At 38.1% G+C, this 19,749-nt stretch overlaps 2 protein-coding genes across 5 annotated transcripts in view; one reads left to right on the top strand and one right to left on the bottom strand.

Annotated features, from left to right (window-relative positions):
• Positions 1 to 12,305, top strand: part of LOC109842478 (fumarylacetoacetase-like) — a 33,219-nt gene extending 20,914 nt beyond the window's left edge. Inside the window, exons 5-12 of the mRNA XM_020411350.1 lie at positions 8,443 to 8,517; positions 9,862 to 9,937; positions 10,181 to 10,280; positions 10,376 to 10,435; positions 10,553 to 10,623; positions 11,171 to 11,284; positions 11,433 to 11,561; positions 12,020 to 12,305. Coding sequence (XP_020266939.1) covers positions 8,443 to 8,517; positions 9,862 to 9,937; positions 10,181 to 10,280; positions 10,376 to 10,435; positions 10,553 to 10,623; positions 11,171 to 11,284; positions 11,433 to 11,561; positions 12,020 to 12,082 — 688 coding nt within the window. The 3' untranslated portion in view covers positions 12,083 to 12,305. The remainder of the gene's footprint in view (positions 1 to 8,442; positions 8,518 to 9,861; positions 9,938 to 10,180; positions 10,281 to 10,375; positions 10,436 to 10,552; positions 10,624 to 11,170; positions 11,285 to 11,432; positions 11,562 to 12,019) is intronic.
• LOC109840918 (serine/threonine-protein phosphatase PP-X isozyme 2) lies at positions 12,804 to 19,700 on the bottom strand. Of its 4 annotated transcripts, none has more exons than XR_002247089.1 (9): positions 19,431 to 19,686; positions 18,380 to 18,577; positions 16,016 to 16,078; positions 15,864 to 15,949; positions 15,629 to 15,704; positions 15,262 to 15,530; positions 13,515 to 13,593; positions 13,267 to 13,435; positions 12,804 to 13,148 (listed from the first exon to the last, which is right to left on the bottom strand). XR_002247089.1 is itself a non-coding variant. In XM_020409747.1 (9 exons), the coding sequence occupies exons 1-9, from the start codon at positions 19,569 to 19,571 to the stop codon at positions 13,385 to 13,387; spliced, it is 918 nt and encodes a 305-aa protein (XP_020265336.1). In that variant the 5' UTR covers positions 19,572 to 19,686; the 3' UTR covers positions 12,804 to 13,384. The 4 variants fall into 4 exon arrangements, 3 of the variants coding, with proteins under 3 accessions (XP_020265336.1, XP_020265337.1, XP_020265338.1); XM_020409747.1 differs by having other exon boundaries at positions 12,804 to 13,435; positions 18,380 to 18,499; positions 18,545 to 18,577; XM_020409748.1 differs by having other exon boundaries at positions 12,804 to 13,435; positions 18,380 to 18,480; positions 18,526 to 18,577.

Below are 19,749 nucleotides of genomic sequence, written 5' to 3' on the forward strand. Positions count from 1 at the left end.
AGATGGTCGGCGGCGTTTGATGAGAGCCGGCGGTGGGATGTGCTGGCCGAGTTTGGGGGATCGGGTGTTGGTGTGAGGGAGACGGCGGTGATGTGATCGGAGAGAGGGAATGGGGTGATTTGCGGTCTGGTCGGCGATGTTCGTGGTGAGCAGCGGTCGGAGATGACGGCGCTGGCTGATGGCGGTGCAGTGGAGAAGGGTTAGGTGTTGATGGCCGGCGATGGTGGTGAAGGGTGGTCGTTGGATGGGGGCAGTTGTCACGGCAATGGAGGATGGAAGAGGAGGGGCGGCTCCGCTGGTCATGAGGGAAGGAGGCGGTGAATTGGGTTAGGGCAAAGAAGAGGAAAGGGTATGGTTGCTGGGATGAAAAGGGATTTTGCCTTTTTTTTTTGAACCACAGGTGTGGCGCTAGGTGTGGTAGACTCTGGATTTTGGTGTCCAGCTTTCTCTACAGCGAACCATGGGTGTGACACTGGGTGTGGTAGAGTCTGGATTCTTTTCTTCCTGTAGACCATGGGTGTGGTATACACCACCCCTGGGTGTGGTAAAGTCTGCCATCCCATTTTAACTCCTTTTTCTGCAGTTTTGTTTTTGAATTGCTATGTCTTCCTCTCTTCACAACTGCATGATCGAAAATAAGTAAATTTATACCGATCTAATTGCCTAAAAAAAATTTTAAAATGAAATAATAATACAAAAAATAAAAAAATTAGATGAAAACTTGGGTTGCCTCCTAAGAAGCGCTCGTTTATGGTCATGAGCTCGACCCCTTTTGCGCTCAATTATCCGACGAAGGGGGATCGGAAAGGGTATAAGTGACCCCTTTCTCGTGTTGTTCCCCTACAATGTAATGCTTCAATCGTTGCCCATTCATCTTGAAAGATCCTGTTGTTTCACTCCAAACTTCAACAACTCCACTAGGAAAAACCTCACGGATTTGAAACGGTCCGGACCACCTAGACTTGAGCTTGCCCGGAAAAAGCTTCAAACGAGAGTTGAAAAGTAATACCATATCTCCTTGATTAAACTCTCTTCGAAGGATATTCTTATCGTGTCATCGTTTAGTCTTTTCTTTATAAATGCGAGCATTCTCATAAGAATCTAATCGTAGCTCATCTAGCTCATGAAGTTGAAGCTTTCTTTTCTCACCTGCGGTCTTCATATCGAAATTGAGCAACTTGATAGCCCAATACGCCTTATGCTCTAACTCAACTGGGAGATGACACGATTTGCCATATACCAATTTGAATGGTGTCATACCTATGGGTGTTTTATAGGCAGTTCGATAGGCCTATAAGGCATATGTGAGTTTCATAGACCAATCCTTTCTTGAACGATTAACTGTTTTCTCCAAAATACTCTTAATTTCACGATTCGAAACCTCCATTTGACCACTAGTTTGAGGATGATATGGCGTGGCAACCTTATGGGTGACCCCATATTGTCTTAAGAGAGCTTTGAATTTTCTTTCAATGAAGTGTGAACCTCCATCACTGATTACCGTCCGTGGCACCCCAAATCTTGAAAAAATAACGTTCTTGAATAGTTTCACAACAACTTTAGCATCGTTGGTGGGGGATGCTATTGCTTCTACCCATTTGGAGACGTGGTCCACCGCCACTAAGATGAACTTGTTGTTACACGATGACGGAAACGGTCCCATGAAATCTATGCCCCACACATCAAAGACCTCAATTTCCAAGATGGAATGTAAAGGCATCTCATGTCGCTTCACAATGTTCCCGGTCCTCTGACAATTATCACAAGATTTCACAAACTGATTTGTATCCCGAAAAAGACTCGGCCAATAGAAACCTGATTGTAGAACTTTTGCAGCTGTCTTTGAAGTGCTTGCATGTCCTCCGTAAGAAGATGAATGGCAATGATGGAGAATACTTGTAACCTCATCTTCAGGAACGCACCTTCTAAACATCCCATCAACACACCGTTTGTATATAAATGGTTCATCCCAAAAATAATACTTCAAGTCAGCAAAGAACTTCTTTTTCTGTTGATAGCTCAGATCTGGAGGCAAAACTCCACACACTATGTAGTTGACGAAGTCCGCATACCATGGTGCATCCAATCTTTCTATGGCTACTGATCATCTTGGAAAGAGTCGTCGATCGGTAGTTCATCCTCCTTATCATGTGATTCTTGTTTCATCCTCGACAAATGGTCTGCCACCAAATTTTCCATCCTTTTCTTATCCTTTATCTCTAGGTCAAACTCTTGTAAAAGAAGTATCCATCGAATCAACCTAGGCTTGGCATCTTGCTTGCTCAAAAGATATTTGATGGCGGAGTGGTCGGTATAAACAATGACTTTGGACCCCACTAAGTAAGACCTGAACTTGTCAAAGGTGAAAACAACTGCTAATAACTCCTTTTCAGTGGTAGCATAGTTAACTTAGGCCTCATCAAGAGTGTGACTAGCATAATAAATTGCATGAACTATCTTGTCCTTTCTTTGACCCAACACAGCACCAACCGCGTAATCACTTGCATCAGTCATGACTTCAAATGGGAGATTCCAATCCAACGGTTGTATAATAGGAGCTGTTATCAATGCTTCCTTCTTCCCACAAAAAGCATCAAGACATTCATCAGTGAAATCATAGGGAGCATCTTTAAGAAGAAGTTTAGTTAAGGGTTTTGCAATTTTTGAAAAATCTTTGATGAAACGCCGATAGAAACCGGCATGTCCCAAGAAACTTCTTACGCCCCTAACCAACGTTGGTGGCAGTAATTTTTTAATGATTTCCATTTTTGCACGATCAACTTCAATTCCTTGCTCGGACACCTTATGTCCTAGAACTATTCTATCCCTTACCATAAAATAACATTTCTCCTAATTTAGGACTAAATTAACTTCTTTGCAACGCTGCAAAACTCGAGACAAGTTAGCTAAACAACCATCAAAAGTAGTTCCATACACAGAGAAGTCATCCATAAACACGTCAATAACATCTTCTATAAAATCAGAGAAAATAGCCATTATACATCGTTGAAAAGTAGCAGGGGTATTACAAAGACCGAAAGGCATGCGTCTATAAGCAAAGGTCCCATAAGGACAAGTAAAAGTGGTCTTTTCTTGGTCACTAGGATGAATAGAGATTTGGAAAAATCCTGAATAGCCATCTAAATAACAAAAATAGGAATGCCTAGCCAACCTTTCCAACATCTGGTCTATAAAGGGAAGTGGAAAATAATCTTTTCGGGTTGCCTTGTTCAATTTTCTATAATCAATACACATCCTCCAACTCGTAACCGTCCTAGTAGGGATAAGTTTGTTATTCTCATTCTTAACTACGGTCATACCCCCTTTTTTTGGAATCACATGAACCGGGCTAACCCATTCACTATCTGAAATAGGATAGATTACACCAGCATCTAGTAGCTTAAGCACCTCTTTTTTAACCACTTCCTTCATGTTAGGATTTAATCTACGTTGGTGCTCTATTGAGGGTTTATGATCATCTTCCAAGAGAATTCTATGCATGCAAATCGATGGGTTGATTCCCTTAATGTCGTCCATGGTGTATCCTATGACCTTGCGATGCACCCTAAGTGTTCTAAGCAACTTATCAGTTTCATTTTCATTTAGACATGCATTCACAATCACAGGATAAGTAGAGTCAGAGCCAAGAAATTCATACCTTAAAGAGGAAGGAAGGGGTTTTAATTCTACCTTTGGCGCATTATCCTTTTCACAAATAGATCCTTTTGGCTCTAGCATCAATCTTTCAAGCTTTGCATTTCGAAGTGGAGTCGTTGATGTTGATTCTAGAGATTGAGCATACGCGGCTACCTCGGGGTCTTTATCATTTATTGAACCATCACTTACCAAACATTTCTCAAGTGGATCAGCTGAGTTATTGTTTGCAATTTGCTCATGTATAGACTTGTCAATGACGTCGACCCTGTAACAAATTTTATCAGTTAGAGAGAGTTTTATAGTATTGCTTAAATCAAATTCTACCGTCTCCCTTCTAATATTTAAAGAGAGCCTTCCATTTTTAACATCAATTATAGCACCTGCAGTAGCAAGGAAGGGTCTTCCTAAAATAATTAGAATGTTAGAATCTTCTTCTATTTCTAAGATAACGAAATCGACCGGGATAAAGAACTTACCGATCTGGATAGGTACATCTTCAAGTATACCTACCAGATATTTTACCGATCGATCCGCCAATTGGAGTGATATCGTGGTTGGCTTCAAATCATCTATGCCAAGCTTCTTACAAATAGACATCGGCATCAAACTTACGCTTGCACCTAAATCACACAAAGCACGGTTAATAGAGACATTACCAATAACACAATGAATAGAAAATGAATGTGGATTCTTAAGTTTGGGAGGCAGTTTGTTCTGGATGATAGCACTACACTCATCAGTAAGGGCCACAGTCTCGTATTCTTCTAACTTCCTTTTATTGGATAAGATCTCTTTCAAGAACTTAGCATAGGAAAACATTTGAGAAATAGCTTCAGTGAATGGGATATTGATGTGCAACTTTTTCAAAATCTCTAAAAATTTTCCGAACTGTTTTTCTAACTTAGCCTTAGCTAACCTTTGGGGAAAGGGTAGAGGAGGCTTGTAAGGAGCGGGGGCCACATATTTCTCAACTTTTTCTTCTTTCTGCATCTAGGTCTCATTATCCACATCTATCACAATTTTAGTTTTCTCTTCATGATGACCATCTCCTCCATTATTTTCCTTCATCTTAGGTCCCTCATATTGTTTTCCACTCCTAAGGGTTATAGCATTCACATGATCTCTGGGATTCGTCTCAGGTTGTCCAGGTAGCATGCCTGAAAGCCTAGAGGAAGAGCTAGCATTTTGTGCCAATTGAATGATTTGTGTCTCTAACATCTTGTTATGCGTAGCTAAGGAATCCATCTTAGAGGCCAATTGTTTTACTACCTCATTCGTGGTTTGTTGTTGTTGTTTAAACTCTTCATTCAATTTTGACTGAGTCATCACAAACTTTTCCATCATATTTTTCAAATTCGACCTTTGGGGAGGGAGATTAGATTAGGGAGCACGAAAACCAGGTGGACCAAAATTAGATGCGAGCATGGAATTTTCAGGTGGGTTTCTATAAGAAAAATTAGGATGATTCCTTCACCCCGGATTATAAGTGTTGGAGAAAGGGTCTCCCTTCTGATTAAAGTTATTAACATAGTTAACATGTTCATTATCAGAAGTATTAAGGGATGGGGGGTTTCCTAATTGACATTCAAGTGCAGAATGACCCACATAATCGCATATCTCACATGCAATTGAAGTAGACGCCACAGAATTAATACTCAAGCTTTCAATCTTTTTAAATAAAGCATCAACTTTAGAGGATATATGATCTAAAGCATTTATTTCATACTTGCCACATTTTGATGTCTGAGCCCGCTCGTTCGCCTAATGATAGTGATTTTGAGCCATGTCTTCAATGAGAATGTATGCCTCATCTATTGTTTTGTTCATCAAAACTCCTTCTGCAGCAGCATCAACAGTCATCCGAGTGTTGTAAGTGAGCCCGTTGTAGAAGGTGTGAACAATTAACCACTTCTCCAGTCCATGGTGAGGGCACATCCTTAATAATTCCTTGTAGCGTTCCCAAGCTTCATAAAGTGACTCTCCTTCCTTTTGTACAAAGCTTGTGATCCGGTTCCTCATCTGTGCTGTTTTACTTGGGGGAAAATACTTTGCAAGAAATGCCCTGGATAACTGATCCTAAGTGGTGATGGACCTAGCGGGCAATGAGTGCAACCAAGCCCTAGCCTTATCCTTTAAAGAGAATGGAAAAAGTCTGAGTCGAATAACATCATTGGTCACTCCATTAAGCTTCAAAGTGTCGCAATACTTCAAGAAAATTGACAGGTGGAGATTCGGGTTTTCAGTAGCACCTCCTCCAAACTGATTTTGCTGAACCATTGAGAGCAGTGATGGTTTAAGCTCAAAATTATTAGCTTCAACAGTGGGCCTTGTAATACTCGAATGCGTGCCTTGAGCATTTGGGGCAGCGAAATCCTTAAGAAGCTGATTCTGATCACCCATTGTAGCTTGTTCTGTGTTCCTTTGCTCCCTTATATACCTTCTTATCTCTGCAAGAGTCACCGATAATTCAGGATTGTTTTCGTTGTGTACTTCTGTTTGATGCCCTTGCATAAAAGAAAGTGAGTAGCGAAGAGAATATAAAAAAAATCTAGTCTAGTTTAATAACGTAAGCACTTAATATTAACACCATAGTCCCCGACAACGGCGCCAAAAACTTGGTAGGCAAAATCTGCAAGCGCACAGACTCATCGTAGCTATCAAGGTCGATCCCACAGGTAGGGGTGAGCACGGTTCGGTTCGGGTCGGTTTTTACCAAAATTTGAACAACCGAACCGAACCACTTATAATTCAAAACCGAACCGAACCGTTGCAAATCGGTTCGGTGCGGTTCGGTTCGGTTTGTTCGGTTCTAACTTTCATCAAGTATAACAATCAAAGGCACAAATATTGCTTGTCCCAAGAGATAATTTGTATATATTTGTTTTCATTGCGCCCAAATGCAAACCTCCGAGTCGTCGGAAGACTTGGACTTCTTGATGGAGTTGAAGGAGAACTCCTAACGCTCGTCGCCGAAGGGGCCTCCACGCTTGCGGGAGGGGGAGGGGGAGATGGGCATTTCGGGAAGAGGAGGTGAGAGTAAGGGGTCTTGGAAGAAGAGAGAGAGAGCGAGAGAGAGAGAGAGAGGGCGAGAGAAATGGGAAATTGGGAATGAGTAGCGGCGGCTGTGATTTGGGAATGAGAGGAAATGAAGTTAGGGTTGAGGGTTTGGGACGGGTCAGGTAAACACAAACGAGTTTGAATTTTGGGAATATATTCGGTCGGTTCGGTTCGGTTCGGTTTGAAAAGTTGTCAACCCGACCCGAACCGTCTTACTTTTAAAACCGTTTTTTTCGGGTCGGTTCGGGTCGGTTCGGTCGGTTTTTTCGGTTTGAACCGAACCATGCTCAGCCCTACCCACAGGGACTAGGGTTAATTACCAAATCTCACGTTATTCGACTAGCTAAACTAATGAGTAAATTAGAAGAGATGAAAATTAAAAGAAATAAAATAATAACTAATCAGGTGGAAATTCAATATAATGAAGAGCCAGGATTGGGTTATCACCACAACTTCGATGCTCAATGATGAATTATTTTAGTTCTCGGTGTTGGTTTAAACTAAAAAGGAAGAATTAGCCTAAATTAATCTAAAGTCTCTTTCAAGGTCTAAAGATCGTGCCTAATTAATCTCAATTAACTTACTTTTGTGGAATTAAGATTAAGTTAAACCCATTAAGCTTTATGCTAATCCAAATCAAATCCCCAAGGAATCTAGCCTACTTTCGTGGTTCGAGCTCCCTGCTTAATTTCTAGAGATCCGGTATTAATCTTCACATTTCAGTCCTTCAATTAACTACCTATGATTGCTAATATGGTGATCAAACGAATCAACAAAATTAAAACACTAGAAATCAAGTTTAAAGATTTAAACTTTTACCAAGAACCTATATCAATTCATCATCAATCACCAAAAAGTTAGGTTCTTTCCCAATCCTAGACAAGAAATTTACTCACACATGATTGGGATAAGAGAATACATTAAATAATTATGCAAATCAATCATAAGAAGAAATAAATCAAAGAGAGGAAAGAATTAACCCGTCTTTCAATTGAAATCTCCAAAATCAAAACTTGCAATCCAATCTTGTACAAGAGATTAATGTCTTTCTTTAATACTTGAACTCCAAAATAATTGCTAATTGATGGCTAAGAGAACATAACAAAAGATATCCAAAACCCTAAGTCAAAACCTCTATTTATATGTCCCCAAAAATCTAGAAAATAACTAATTTCCGCGCCACAGGTGTGGTCTGCACCATACCAGGGTGTGGTAGGGGCTGTTTTGCTGATTTTGTGCTTGTTTGTTTAGTTTTTGATATTTTGGCTATAACTTTTGCGTCCGACCTCGGAATGAGGTGATTCAAGTTGCATTGAAAACCTGTTGAAGAGATATACAACTTTTATCTTTTGAGCTTTTCCGAATTCAAATTGCATCATGGTCGAAATTCCAGTTCTCCATACTCGTGCATCCATTTTCTTCACGAACCATGCATTCGAAATCTTGTTGTTGCTTCAAACTCTTGTATAACTTCCAACGATCATCAAATCTTTCAATCTTGAGCCAATACCTACATATAAGAACACAAACCACAGTAGTATCCTCGATCTAAACACGAAATATGCATTAAACACTCGTAAATCATGCTTGAAACACACTAAGATAATGCATATTTTACGTGTTTATCACATGGGGTATCTTGTTTGTTACTCTAGGGAGCTTCATTCTTATCATGAACTCCTATCTCACGCCATGTTCACAACACTAATACAGATTTAAAATTTCCAGGTTTCATCTTCCTATGGGTTATCATGGACGGGCATCTACTGTAGTTATTTCTGGAACAGATATTATTCGTCCAAGGTTAAGTAGCTTAATTAAGATTCCAACTTGTTTGTTTTATTCTGTCCAGATCTTCTGACATTTCCAACTTGCATCTAATTAAATTTGCATCTGATATCTTTAACTTGTCTGTTTTACAACATTTAACGCTATCCTGTGTACCAGGTTAAAGATGATATTGTGTGCCTGATATTATTTCTAGTTTTTTCTTTTCTGTTTTTAAACAAACTAAAGAATGTAAATCAATTATAATGTCCATGTACTACTTGGTTGGTGTCAGTATGTGAGGGTCATTCAATGGTTGGCCATTGATGGCAGATCAAGGTCGAACAAAGATTGTAATGGATGAATCGGAAGTGGAACAAATTTATGACGATTATCAGAAAGTAGAAATAAATGATGAGGCAGGGGATCATCATGATTATCAGAGTTGATTCTGAGAGGTTGCAGACTTGCAGTTTGGATAACAAGGTTGGGGATAATAACGCTAAGATGGTGTGGTCATCAATGTTGGGGCTACCCAAGCAGTGGCAAAATTCTCGTGTGTGATTTTGAGGCTGAAATACTTGGATGGGAGAGGAGATTTACGAACCTTGGATCTAACAATTTGGATAGGCTCTAATCTGGTTCTTATAACTTCTCATTTTTTTTTTCGGGTTTATTTTGTGATGTGCTTACTATAGAAAGTGTTTAAATTTGTAGACAAAAGAAGATGAGCGAACGGTTCGCGACCTTTATTGCAATAACATCATAACGGACCAAGGGCACGGTCTCTCTTGAGAGAGCAATGTGATACTCCAAATATCAAAGTAAATTCTGTTCTCCCTATACCCTCTATGTTGTACTGTGCACTGAATTTTAAAAGTAGTGTGGTACTATCTTCCTTGAGGTTAGTTTAACAATTCCTCAGTTTCAGGGATGACATACATCTTTCAATGTATCATCTCAAATTTTTTATCAACAGGGCAAAATTGCATGTTAATCAATCTTAGAAGAGACAATGAATGCACTTTTCTGGATTTCCAAGTGCAGTTTGGCAATTCCTCAACCTTATCCTTCACCCAAGCTCTGATGTTGCGTGATATTCCACTAGGTTGAGAGCTTCCTCAAAAATGGTTTTGGAATGCGTTTCCAGTTGTATCTAAAACTGTGCGACTTTGGTACCATGTTAAATTCTCTTCAACTGCACACAACACCACAATTGTGATGAAAGCTGATGCCTGTTTTATTTAGTTAGCTTCCCTATCAATAGATTCAATGCAGATAGTATACTTTCTAGCTTTTATTCTCAAGAATCCCTGCTGAGATGAGTTCTGTATGTTATTACTTTTGATTAACACAACCCCTTTTCTGTTTTCTTTCCAGAGGTCAAGGTCACCCCAGAGGAAACTCTCCACCATATTTCGGACCTACACATAAGTTGGATTTTGAGCTTGAGATGGTTAGTCTTTACTGAGTAGTTAGAATTTTATTCTTCTTAAATATTCCTTATAGATTGATGTTTTTAGACTTAGGTTTAATGACACCTCCCCCTCCATTCCAAGTTTAAATAGCCCATTGTTCCAGTGAAGCCTTTAACTTGTTTTACTGTATATCAGTTATAAAGTTTTGCTGCTGCTGAGAGACCACCATTTTACTGTATTTCAGTGGTCATCTTTTTAATTGGTCTCCTTATTGCTTCCAGGCTGCTATAGTTGGTCCCGGAAATGAATTAGGCAAACCTGTGGATATTAATCAAGCAGCTGACCATATTTTTGGACTTGTTCTGATGAATGACTGGAGCGGTAGTCTGAGCTTCATTTCTCTTATGTTTCACATTGCGTTTTGCAAGCAACATGTGCATATTTTCTCTTTTGTCTAACTAGAAGAATTTTGGCAGCTAGAGACATGATAGCATGGGAATATGTGCCACTTGGTCCTTTCCTGGGGAAGAGCTTTAGTAAGGATAATCATGTTTCAAATCCTGAAAGAACAGCTATAGTTACATAACAGCTGTGCTTTGGAGGCGATGCATTTCTTAACACAGGACTTTTTGTATTTCAATTTATTCCCTTAGGTACTACTGTCTCTCCTTGGATTGTGACTCTCGATGCTCTTGAACCTTTTGCTTGTGATGCTCCGGAACAGGTATTCAGATATGTTTTGGTTCAAACTTCTATAGAGCAAGTGCCCACATAGAATAGATCTCTTTGTATATTTGCTTTTTCTTACATATATATATATATATATATAGGCCTGAAAGTTGCTTAAGCATTATATTTAGAATCTATTGTTCACCTTTTGAGATCTATGTTAATTATGCATGCTCCATTGTCTTGTAATGTTTTATGATTGCAACTATTCTGCTCAGCAGTCAGCCATGTATTTTTGATATAAAGGTCTGTGAATTTTAGGGTTTCTTAATTAATAATTTGTCATATTAACGTTAATTCATTCCTTTCAGATGTAGCAAGTGTGCTGACGAAAGTAACTGAATCATATTAATTAATTCATTTCTTTAAGAGTGCACTGGTTTGAATTCCTTTCTTTCTTTTTATTTCCTGTCTTATTTGTTTTGTTCTCGTTAAAATAGGAACTAAATTTGTCACTTTGCCAGTTCTTTTTATCTTTCTTCTTCCACAACCAAATTACTTTTGCAAAAGTATAATCTTTGACTGATACAGAATTTTGAATTTATATTATGTTGAGCAGATATTGGACAATAACGCAACAGCTAGCACATCACACTGTCAATGGATGCAACTTAAGGCCTGGTGATCTGCTGGGAACTGGGACTATCAGTGGACCTGTGTGTAAAAGGCCCTGAATCCTGATATAAAATAGAAATTACTCGTTCTCTCTTCTTTTTTTTGTCATTTTATGATAATTACTGCGAGCAGAAGGAACTCCGCTTTTCTTCTTTATTTGAGATGTTTATGACAAAAATGCTTTTACAGGATCCAGAATCATTTGGATGCTTCACAGAGCTTTCGCGGAATGGTCAAAAGCCACTTACCTTAACTAACGGTTCAGAACGTAAATTCTTAGAAGATGGTGATGAAGTCATTCTGACTGCATGTTGCAAGGTAATATTCATCTAACGCTTTCTGTCCCCTAATATACTTAGCTGCTGTATATCTTTTATCATACTTTCTTTCAGCATCTTGAGAGCTTTCATGTGGGACTTTGGCAGTTTATATGATTTGCGGTGTTGTAGTTGTGTTTTTCTTTTCCCTTAAGAAGCCAAATTGACCCTTGTAAAATGCATTCTTATGATTGACTGCAAGTCTAATTTTATTTATATGATGTTACTGAGGTAAATGCACTACTATTCACCGTCTTCCCTGATTCATTTGTTTTGTTAATGAAGCTAAATGCCTGTTTGGAAACTGCAGTTAAACTGGTTTAGTGGAACAAAACCAGTTTAAGTGCTTCTCCTAGTTTGGAACTAAACTGGTTTATCTCCATTTTGCCAAACTGACCATAATACCAACATATACATTTGTTTCTCAATTTCAAAACTGACACTTCGTGAAATTTGCAGGGTAAAGGCTACAATGTAGGTTTTGGAACATGTACCGGAAAAGTCCTACCGGCCACTCCGTAAGATAAACATGATAGAATTCTAGTTTCATGTACCTTTCAGAGTTCGCGGTACTTGGAAGTTTGTTGTATCAACAGACCAGAAATAAAACGCACGTTATGTTACTGCTTTTAGTCTATTTGGATGAGAGGTGATTAGAACGGTGATATGATAATGATGGTGTAATAGGCTAGCCACTGTGGTTTGGAGTTGATCTTTCCAAAGAGAGTAAATTTGAGGTTTCAAAGTGGTTATGCGCTCTCTTAGTTTCTCCGTAGTTTCCAAAATTCAGACTTGTTCTTGCGATGGCAACAACATAGATCGCATTTCCAGTTCTGGCCGCGCGTCACCTCTCGGATGAAACATTTAACAAAGTCTAATCAGCATTTGGATTTGAAGTCCCAACATTCATTAACATATACCAGAACGACCTGCAATAAGAAGTAAGGTATCCAGTACGGGATCTGAATTTTCACTTTTTTTGTATGCATTTATCATATTACCGCGAAGCAGAAATTATGTCAGTAATTATTTCAAACGCAGCAAAAATGCCAACATCATAAATACTTCATAATAGGAACAGCCGACAAATAGAATTGAAATTGGTGCATCTCCAATCACTTAACTCACAGGACAAAATAACACCATCACCATCTAATGAATTTTTAACTATTAAAAAAAAGCAAAAACTCATTTTGGAGCTTGACATCACAATTTAGGAGATAAAGCTTTATTGCAAGTAACAGAAATTCAACCCACTATCATCATCTAACAAAAAAATATGTGCATAGTCATAATTCTCAGGGCGCAGTATTTGCAATCAGGAGTCCTATGGAACTTCAGGGCTTAATATAGGGGGAAAAATTAATTCCAATAGCAAAAACACCAGTTTACTTAGGATCTTGCTTGAGTGAATTTCGGTTACTTTTCCCATACAGCCCGATACAGCCCAAGGCATTTCGTACAAAACTCAACTCAGGTTTCATAAAGAAACACACATATATGATAAACTCGATTTCTCCTACATATTCTTTCAAAACACCGTCTTCCGCCTGTCGTGAACTCTGAGCAGCTCTCCTCACACAAATCCCTGGTTTTTTTACAACAGTAATTAATGATGAAAAGCATCGGCAATACAACAATTAAGGGAAAATTGCCAGCAAACCAATCAATCTAAACGCACTCCACAGCCAGAAGAACTTCTTAACCTTTTCATAGTTGCATGCCGAAGGATTTGAATGCATTTGGCTCACCGCATCATAGAAAATCTGATGAGCTAGCTTGCCAAAATTCACATAAAGGATGGTGATGAACACCACAATTGAACTAGAGGAAATAATCAGGTGCTGGTTTCTTGGAAGGAACCCCTCTTGACTCCTGCAATAAATTCCAGGTTATACAATTAAGTTATCAGAGCAAGCATAATGAGAGCAGTAACTGAGTGGTGGATACAAACATGTGGTGCTGCTTCGAAAACACGGAATTGCTTGTTGAGGTTTTCATCCAGCTCAAGGATAGCAGCTACATTACCACATCTGGCATAAATAGAAAAAGAAAAATAGCTCAAGATGAAACTAGAATTATTATAGATTGCAGAAACCATCATCATCAAGTCATTGTTCAATAACACAGCGGGGACCAACTTCTAGACATCCACAGAGTGACTGAAGAATTCTGTCATGTCATTTGGACAATTCAAATTTGTGATTCATTAAAATTGGGACACCAAAGGGAGAAAGCCTCCTGAGTTTCCTGTAAGTTTGGTTAAGCCGCAGCTACTCAAGACAGTTTGGTGAAGTTGTGCTACTTTGAACATGCTACTTCTGAAAGATAATCCAAGGAAAACCATATCCTTTCATGTTATCTATTATATCACTGACAGAAATTCCACGCGCAAAAATGCTGTTTCTTTATCTAATATGGTGCGTCAACATGTGTGTAAACAGAAAGTAGATGTACAACCACAGAAACTGATTTCACACCACATATCCATAAAATAATTATATCTCATATGTATTATATTAGACTATAAGTGCGCCCATACAATTATAGGATTTAAGTAAATAATATGAATAGATGGATCCATCACATATAAGACAAAATAAAATTATCTGTGATGATACACATCTATTAAGACCAGAACGGCTAAATAGCACAAAATTTAAAAGAAATATTTTTGAGTTATGTAAATCGACAGTAATACGAAGTCACATTCCTTAATAAAAAGATGGAAAAAAATGCAACTAAAATCAAACAGAATTTAAAATCATATTCCAGCACTAGACATATTAACCCCTTAACATATGATGCATATATGATATGTATAACAAAAATTTTCAGTTACTCAGAAAGTTTGAAGGTCTGATATGTAGCCAGCTAGTTCCTGTTAATGTGCTACCAAAAGTTATCTAATATTATTGATAACATGCATGGCACATTTGTATGCATGCATTTATACATGAATGCACTTATACATGTCTATGACTGTCACTAGCACCAAACTTTGCTATTATTTACATTGGTATTAAATAATGTTCGAATTTATGCCATTGTGTTCCCATGTATCTTTTAAGGAATTGGCATCACCATTACATATCGTATCTATTTCCTGCAGCCATGCACATGCTCCTAGATGACTAACAGCCTAATGAATGCAACACATCACATGTAGAGAACTTCTCCCAACAAAAAGTAGTATGTCCAATTCACCTGAATACAACACGTGTGTTCATCTGTATCCAATACCCACAAGTTCTAGTTTATTGTTCCATGAAAAAAGTATACATAAGAAAGAGAATGGTGCATCCCTTTACTGAAATTAGGTTCTTCAATACATGTGAGTGGCAAAACAAATATACATATCTATACGAGTTAAAAACACAAATATTCAGGTACATATATAGCCATGTCCTAGTGTCTGGATTTTTGGCAAATTTTCATATCCGATGTCCCATGCTTGTTCGGAGAATGACACTCAACTGTGCATGTACTAATCATAGGATATAACCATAATGGGCGAATATAACACCTGAATTCAACCAGCTTTCACTCAGCATGCTTACAAATGAGTCAATTCTTTTATTAGCATTGTGTATATATCTTGATATCAACATGAAATGCAGGGCTACTAGTATATGTATACTCCAAAAAAGGCCAAAATGAATCTCGGATTTTGTACTCTATGATCATTAGTTTACAAGTACCTGTAACAGTAATTTGGTGCAGACCAGACAGTTACGATCTGGTTATTGAACATCCATTTGTATCCTTCCATTACAAGTTGATGTGCACGGCATATGTAATCGATGCTATTTGTGTGGTTGAAAGAGGTAACAACATTCCCACCAAATAGAAAGCCTGCACCTCGAGGACTCAACCCCCAACCATCAACCACATCTTCTGGGTCTGACCATAACAAGTCACACATGGCTCCATCATGAGGCACTTCTTGCTTTCGGTCTATTGTTCTAATCTGTTGACAGAACAAATTGTCATCAGGGAAAGGCTTAAATGGGAGAGTGAAAAAAAAGGCAAGGAAGAATAAGGCCGATCAAGAAAAACAGGACTAACCTGATCCAATGATGTGATGGCCGGGGATAGACCTCCATGAACACAAAAAATCTTGTTTTCAATTAGTGCTGATAGACTGTAATTACAATAAGAGAAAATTATATTCAAACTTAGGCCCCAATGCCTCCAAGCAATGAGATGGGGTTGAATCGGTGGGTAAAGGTGAACGTTAGAAAAATAATACAAAGAAAAGAAAAAAGAACATGATACATACAATGAAACGAAGGCAAGTTACCTTAAATAATCAAATATATCCGTGCAATATCTCCATACGTTGACAGACCCATATTTACGCAGACACTCGTCATAGAATCCATACACCTGAGGATCATAGGGGATGTCAGTTTCCAGTGTGTGAGGAGCTACGATAAGTAGCTAAGAACTAACCTGTGTGATTTGTCGGCTCTCATGATTTCCTCTTATCAAGGTTATGCGGTCCGGATACCTGACCTGAAACAGAAGAATGAGTGGAGTTGAACCAAAACTTATTATTGAGTAACAAATAGCTAGCAATGGAAGAGACTAGTGACCGTGAAATTTAACCAACATTGTGACACAACAAAAAATACTAGTAGTTTGACGCATTGGAAAGTGATGAGCATGTGATTTGTGGATAAAGATGAAACAACTCTGGAAGGAATATTGACAGCCTTCGAATGAAAATGACTAACATGGAAAATATGTTTGCAGGCAGTGCCCCCTCGTCAGCAGGACATCTTTAGGATGTCTTGTCATCCACATAAAAAATGGTGGTGAAATGCATGGTTAATAATTCAGAAAAAGTACCAATTTGAATACTTAAACCAACAGTCAAATAGTGATTCCAACAGAAATACAGATGAACACTCATTGGCATAATAATTTTGCTAGCCATTCTAATTTCCAACAATGTGCATGTCTCTAGATTTGTTATTCAATATCCGACCAAACTATCTTAGATATTCCATACTATTGGAATTTCTTAATCCCATCCCCACATTACAAACTTTATCTCAGTTATGCATATCTCGATTCCATACTATTGGAATTTCTTAATCCCATCCCCACATTACAAACTTTATCTCAGTTATGCATATCTCGACTTGTAAAGTATATGCTATATGTGCTGAATCCCCACATTACAAACTTTATCTCAGTTATGCATATCTCGACTTGTAAAGTATATGCTATATGTGCTGACAATAATATGCCTTTCATAGTTTCCTTATTCAAAAAATAAAAAAAGTTTCATAGAATAGGGACGAAACTCAATAGCAGAAACATAGGACAATCAGGATCTATATGTATTTTACACTGATTTTTTAATGTACCAGTAAAACATACTATAGGCACATATCAAACGAGAGAAACAGAAAAAATCATGCAGGTTTAGATAAATTACTATTAACTCATTCAAGGAGACATCATAAAGAGCCCTATTCTTCAGATGCTAGTAAATGGCTAGGACTACAGCCTGTAAATAGTAGCAGACCTAAAAAGTTTATTGGTTGTCATCACAATAGAAAAGCTGAAGTAGAAGAAAGAAAATGTCTCCAATTAAGACTTAATGAAGAAATTGGGGGCATATATCATCACGACTCAAGAGCTGCCTATGTAGAGTCCTAGTACTTTGTTGTATATGTAAATAAATCTCTGTCGCATTTTCCATCCTTGTACTCATGACTGAACTCTAAAATCAAATCCAATATTTTTCTATCTTACAAATCTGGACCCTTTTATTACTAAGTATTTTAACTGATTGACGATTCAAAACTATTTCTCAACTTAATACAATTTACAGTCATCAAGGAATTCATCAGGTTAATAACAGTTCCACATGCGATATTCCTAAGGCAGCCACAAACTTTGACAGAAGCTCAAACTTTCAACTATCCTTAAATTTGGATTGAGGGTACCATGTCCTGTTCCACTGGACATGTAGATAGGAAGCCACCAGAAAGAAAAATCTTCCAACTAATCATATTATCCTCGACAATTAAGATAAAATAATTTGTAATTAAAAAATTACGACCACTATGTGGAGCAAGAAAGTTTACTGTGGACAAATAAAGTTATATAAAATGAACTATGAAAATCATTCGGGAATGCTAAACAAAATCACAGATGACGCTGCAGTACATGGAAATCTTGTCTGAGCAATACCTTAAAAATCATACAAAGAACATATTATGACCAATACTTATAGACACTGAATAGATACTAGATAGAGCCAGTTAATCACGGTGATAGGATAAGTAACCATGTTTCTTGAAGGCCACTGAATAGATACTAGATAGAGCCAGTTAATCACGGTGATAGGATAAGTAACCATGTTTCTTGAAGGCACTTTTAAATTATTGTAAATAATAGAATAAAGCATGGATGACCTAAGCATTCACATGTTTCTTGAAGGCACTTTTAAATTATTGTAAATAATAGAATAAAGCATGGATGACCTAAGCATTCAGCTATCACTCCTCAGCATTATGAAAAACTTCAAAAAGTAACAAACCAACGAATAAAGGAACAAATATCAGACAAGAAAGGTAGGAGCATTTTTTTCAAAACCTTAACCAATAAGCCACCATGTAAAATCTATTTTCACAGAGCTATTGGTCAGAAATTGTACTAACCGAGAAGTGCCTCTCGTAAAGAGGTTTTTTAAAGAAGAAAGTATATAAAAAAAACATGTTGTCAAAACTTGAAAGTTTTACAGTCCAGATAATATAAACAGGCTGAAGGCCTTAGATGTATAATTCAGAAGAGCCTTACTTTCAAGGCTAGCAGAAGCAGAAATGTTTCAACAGAATAAAATCCTCGATCAACAAAATCCCCTAGAAACAAGTAATTTGTCTTTGGGCAATCACCTCCAACTTTGAATAATTCCTTCATGTCATAGAATTGTCCATGAATATCAACTTTGAATAACTCCTTCATGTCATAGAATTGTCCATGAATATCTCCACATATCTGAGAAGGCAAAATCAAAGACTGTTAGTCGCTGAGCATGATACTAGAATCCTAAATTAATGTTCAATCTTTGAGATAAGAACCCTAGAATGGATGATATACATTAAACAAGTTTTCAAATAAACTACCAGGACAATGGTGCACATTGTCTTGAAGCAAAAGCAGGAAGATACCACTAGCATTAAACTAAATGCATGAAAAGAATAGCCATCACATTACAAACCCAAAAACATACTCCCAAAGTCCCTCTAACAATTACACCAAAACTCCAAGTTATGGTGAGGGCTGAGTATTATACTTTTATAAATCTAACACATACGGAGAAGAATAAATACCATGCTCCTGTTGTACTCACATAACAGTTATATGTTTAATCTCTCACTTAATTCCTAAATTTAGAGAAGCCAATAATAACAAACTCCAACTAATAGGCCGATTCTTCAATTACCAGAGCTTCTTCTTCCTTTCTACAATTGCTCAATGAATAAAGCATCCGCAAGAAACATTCTTAGCTCACAACGGTCAACCCCGGGCTCACAAACTCCAAGAATCCCTAAAATTCAACAACTGTAACGGTAGCAAAATCAATAACAGAGCACCCATCCAATCAATCCAGCACAATGTTGACCCCAACCTGAAACCCTAAAACATAAACACAAAATTCTCCGAACCCCTTAAACTTCGGTTTTAACAAAACCCTAGAACCAAGTTAACCAATCCAAACAGTTGCTAGGTCGAGCCCAGCCCAAAATAAGGCAAGTACCCATTACAGAACAACGCCCGAACGGCTAGAATTACAGCTCAAAAATAGGGCGAAAAGGGGAAATTAGGGTTTTGAGGAGCGTAATCTTACAGTCACGGGAGCATCGACTCTCTGAACGTTGCTCTCCTCGACGAGGATCTCGATGGCTTTGAGGCAAAGAGCCTTCACCTCCGATTCCTTAAGAGGCTCGCATCGCTTCAGTTGCTCGATTTGTCGGTCTAAATCCGACATTTTCGCGCTCTCTCGAGCTCTCCAGCGAGCTAGAGAGCTCTCTTTTCCTGTTTGAGGAGGAACCTTTTCCCCCTTTTCCCTTTCTTTGTTTTCCCTGCCGCCGCTTTGTGCGGGTGAGCGCACCGGCTGGTGTTTGTACAGTAACTTACCAAGTTCGGCTCTGTTGCTAGGGTCACCG

The sequence above is a fragment of the Asparagus officinalis genome, chromosome 5 (assembly GCF_001876935.1).
Source record: "Asparagus officinalis chromosome 5, Aspof.V1, whole genome shotgun sequence".
Taxonomy (NCBI): Eukaryota; Viridiplantae; Streptophyta; class Magnoliopsida; order Asparagales; family Asparagaceae; genus Asparagus; species Asparagus officinalis.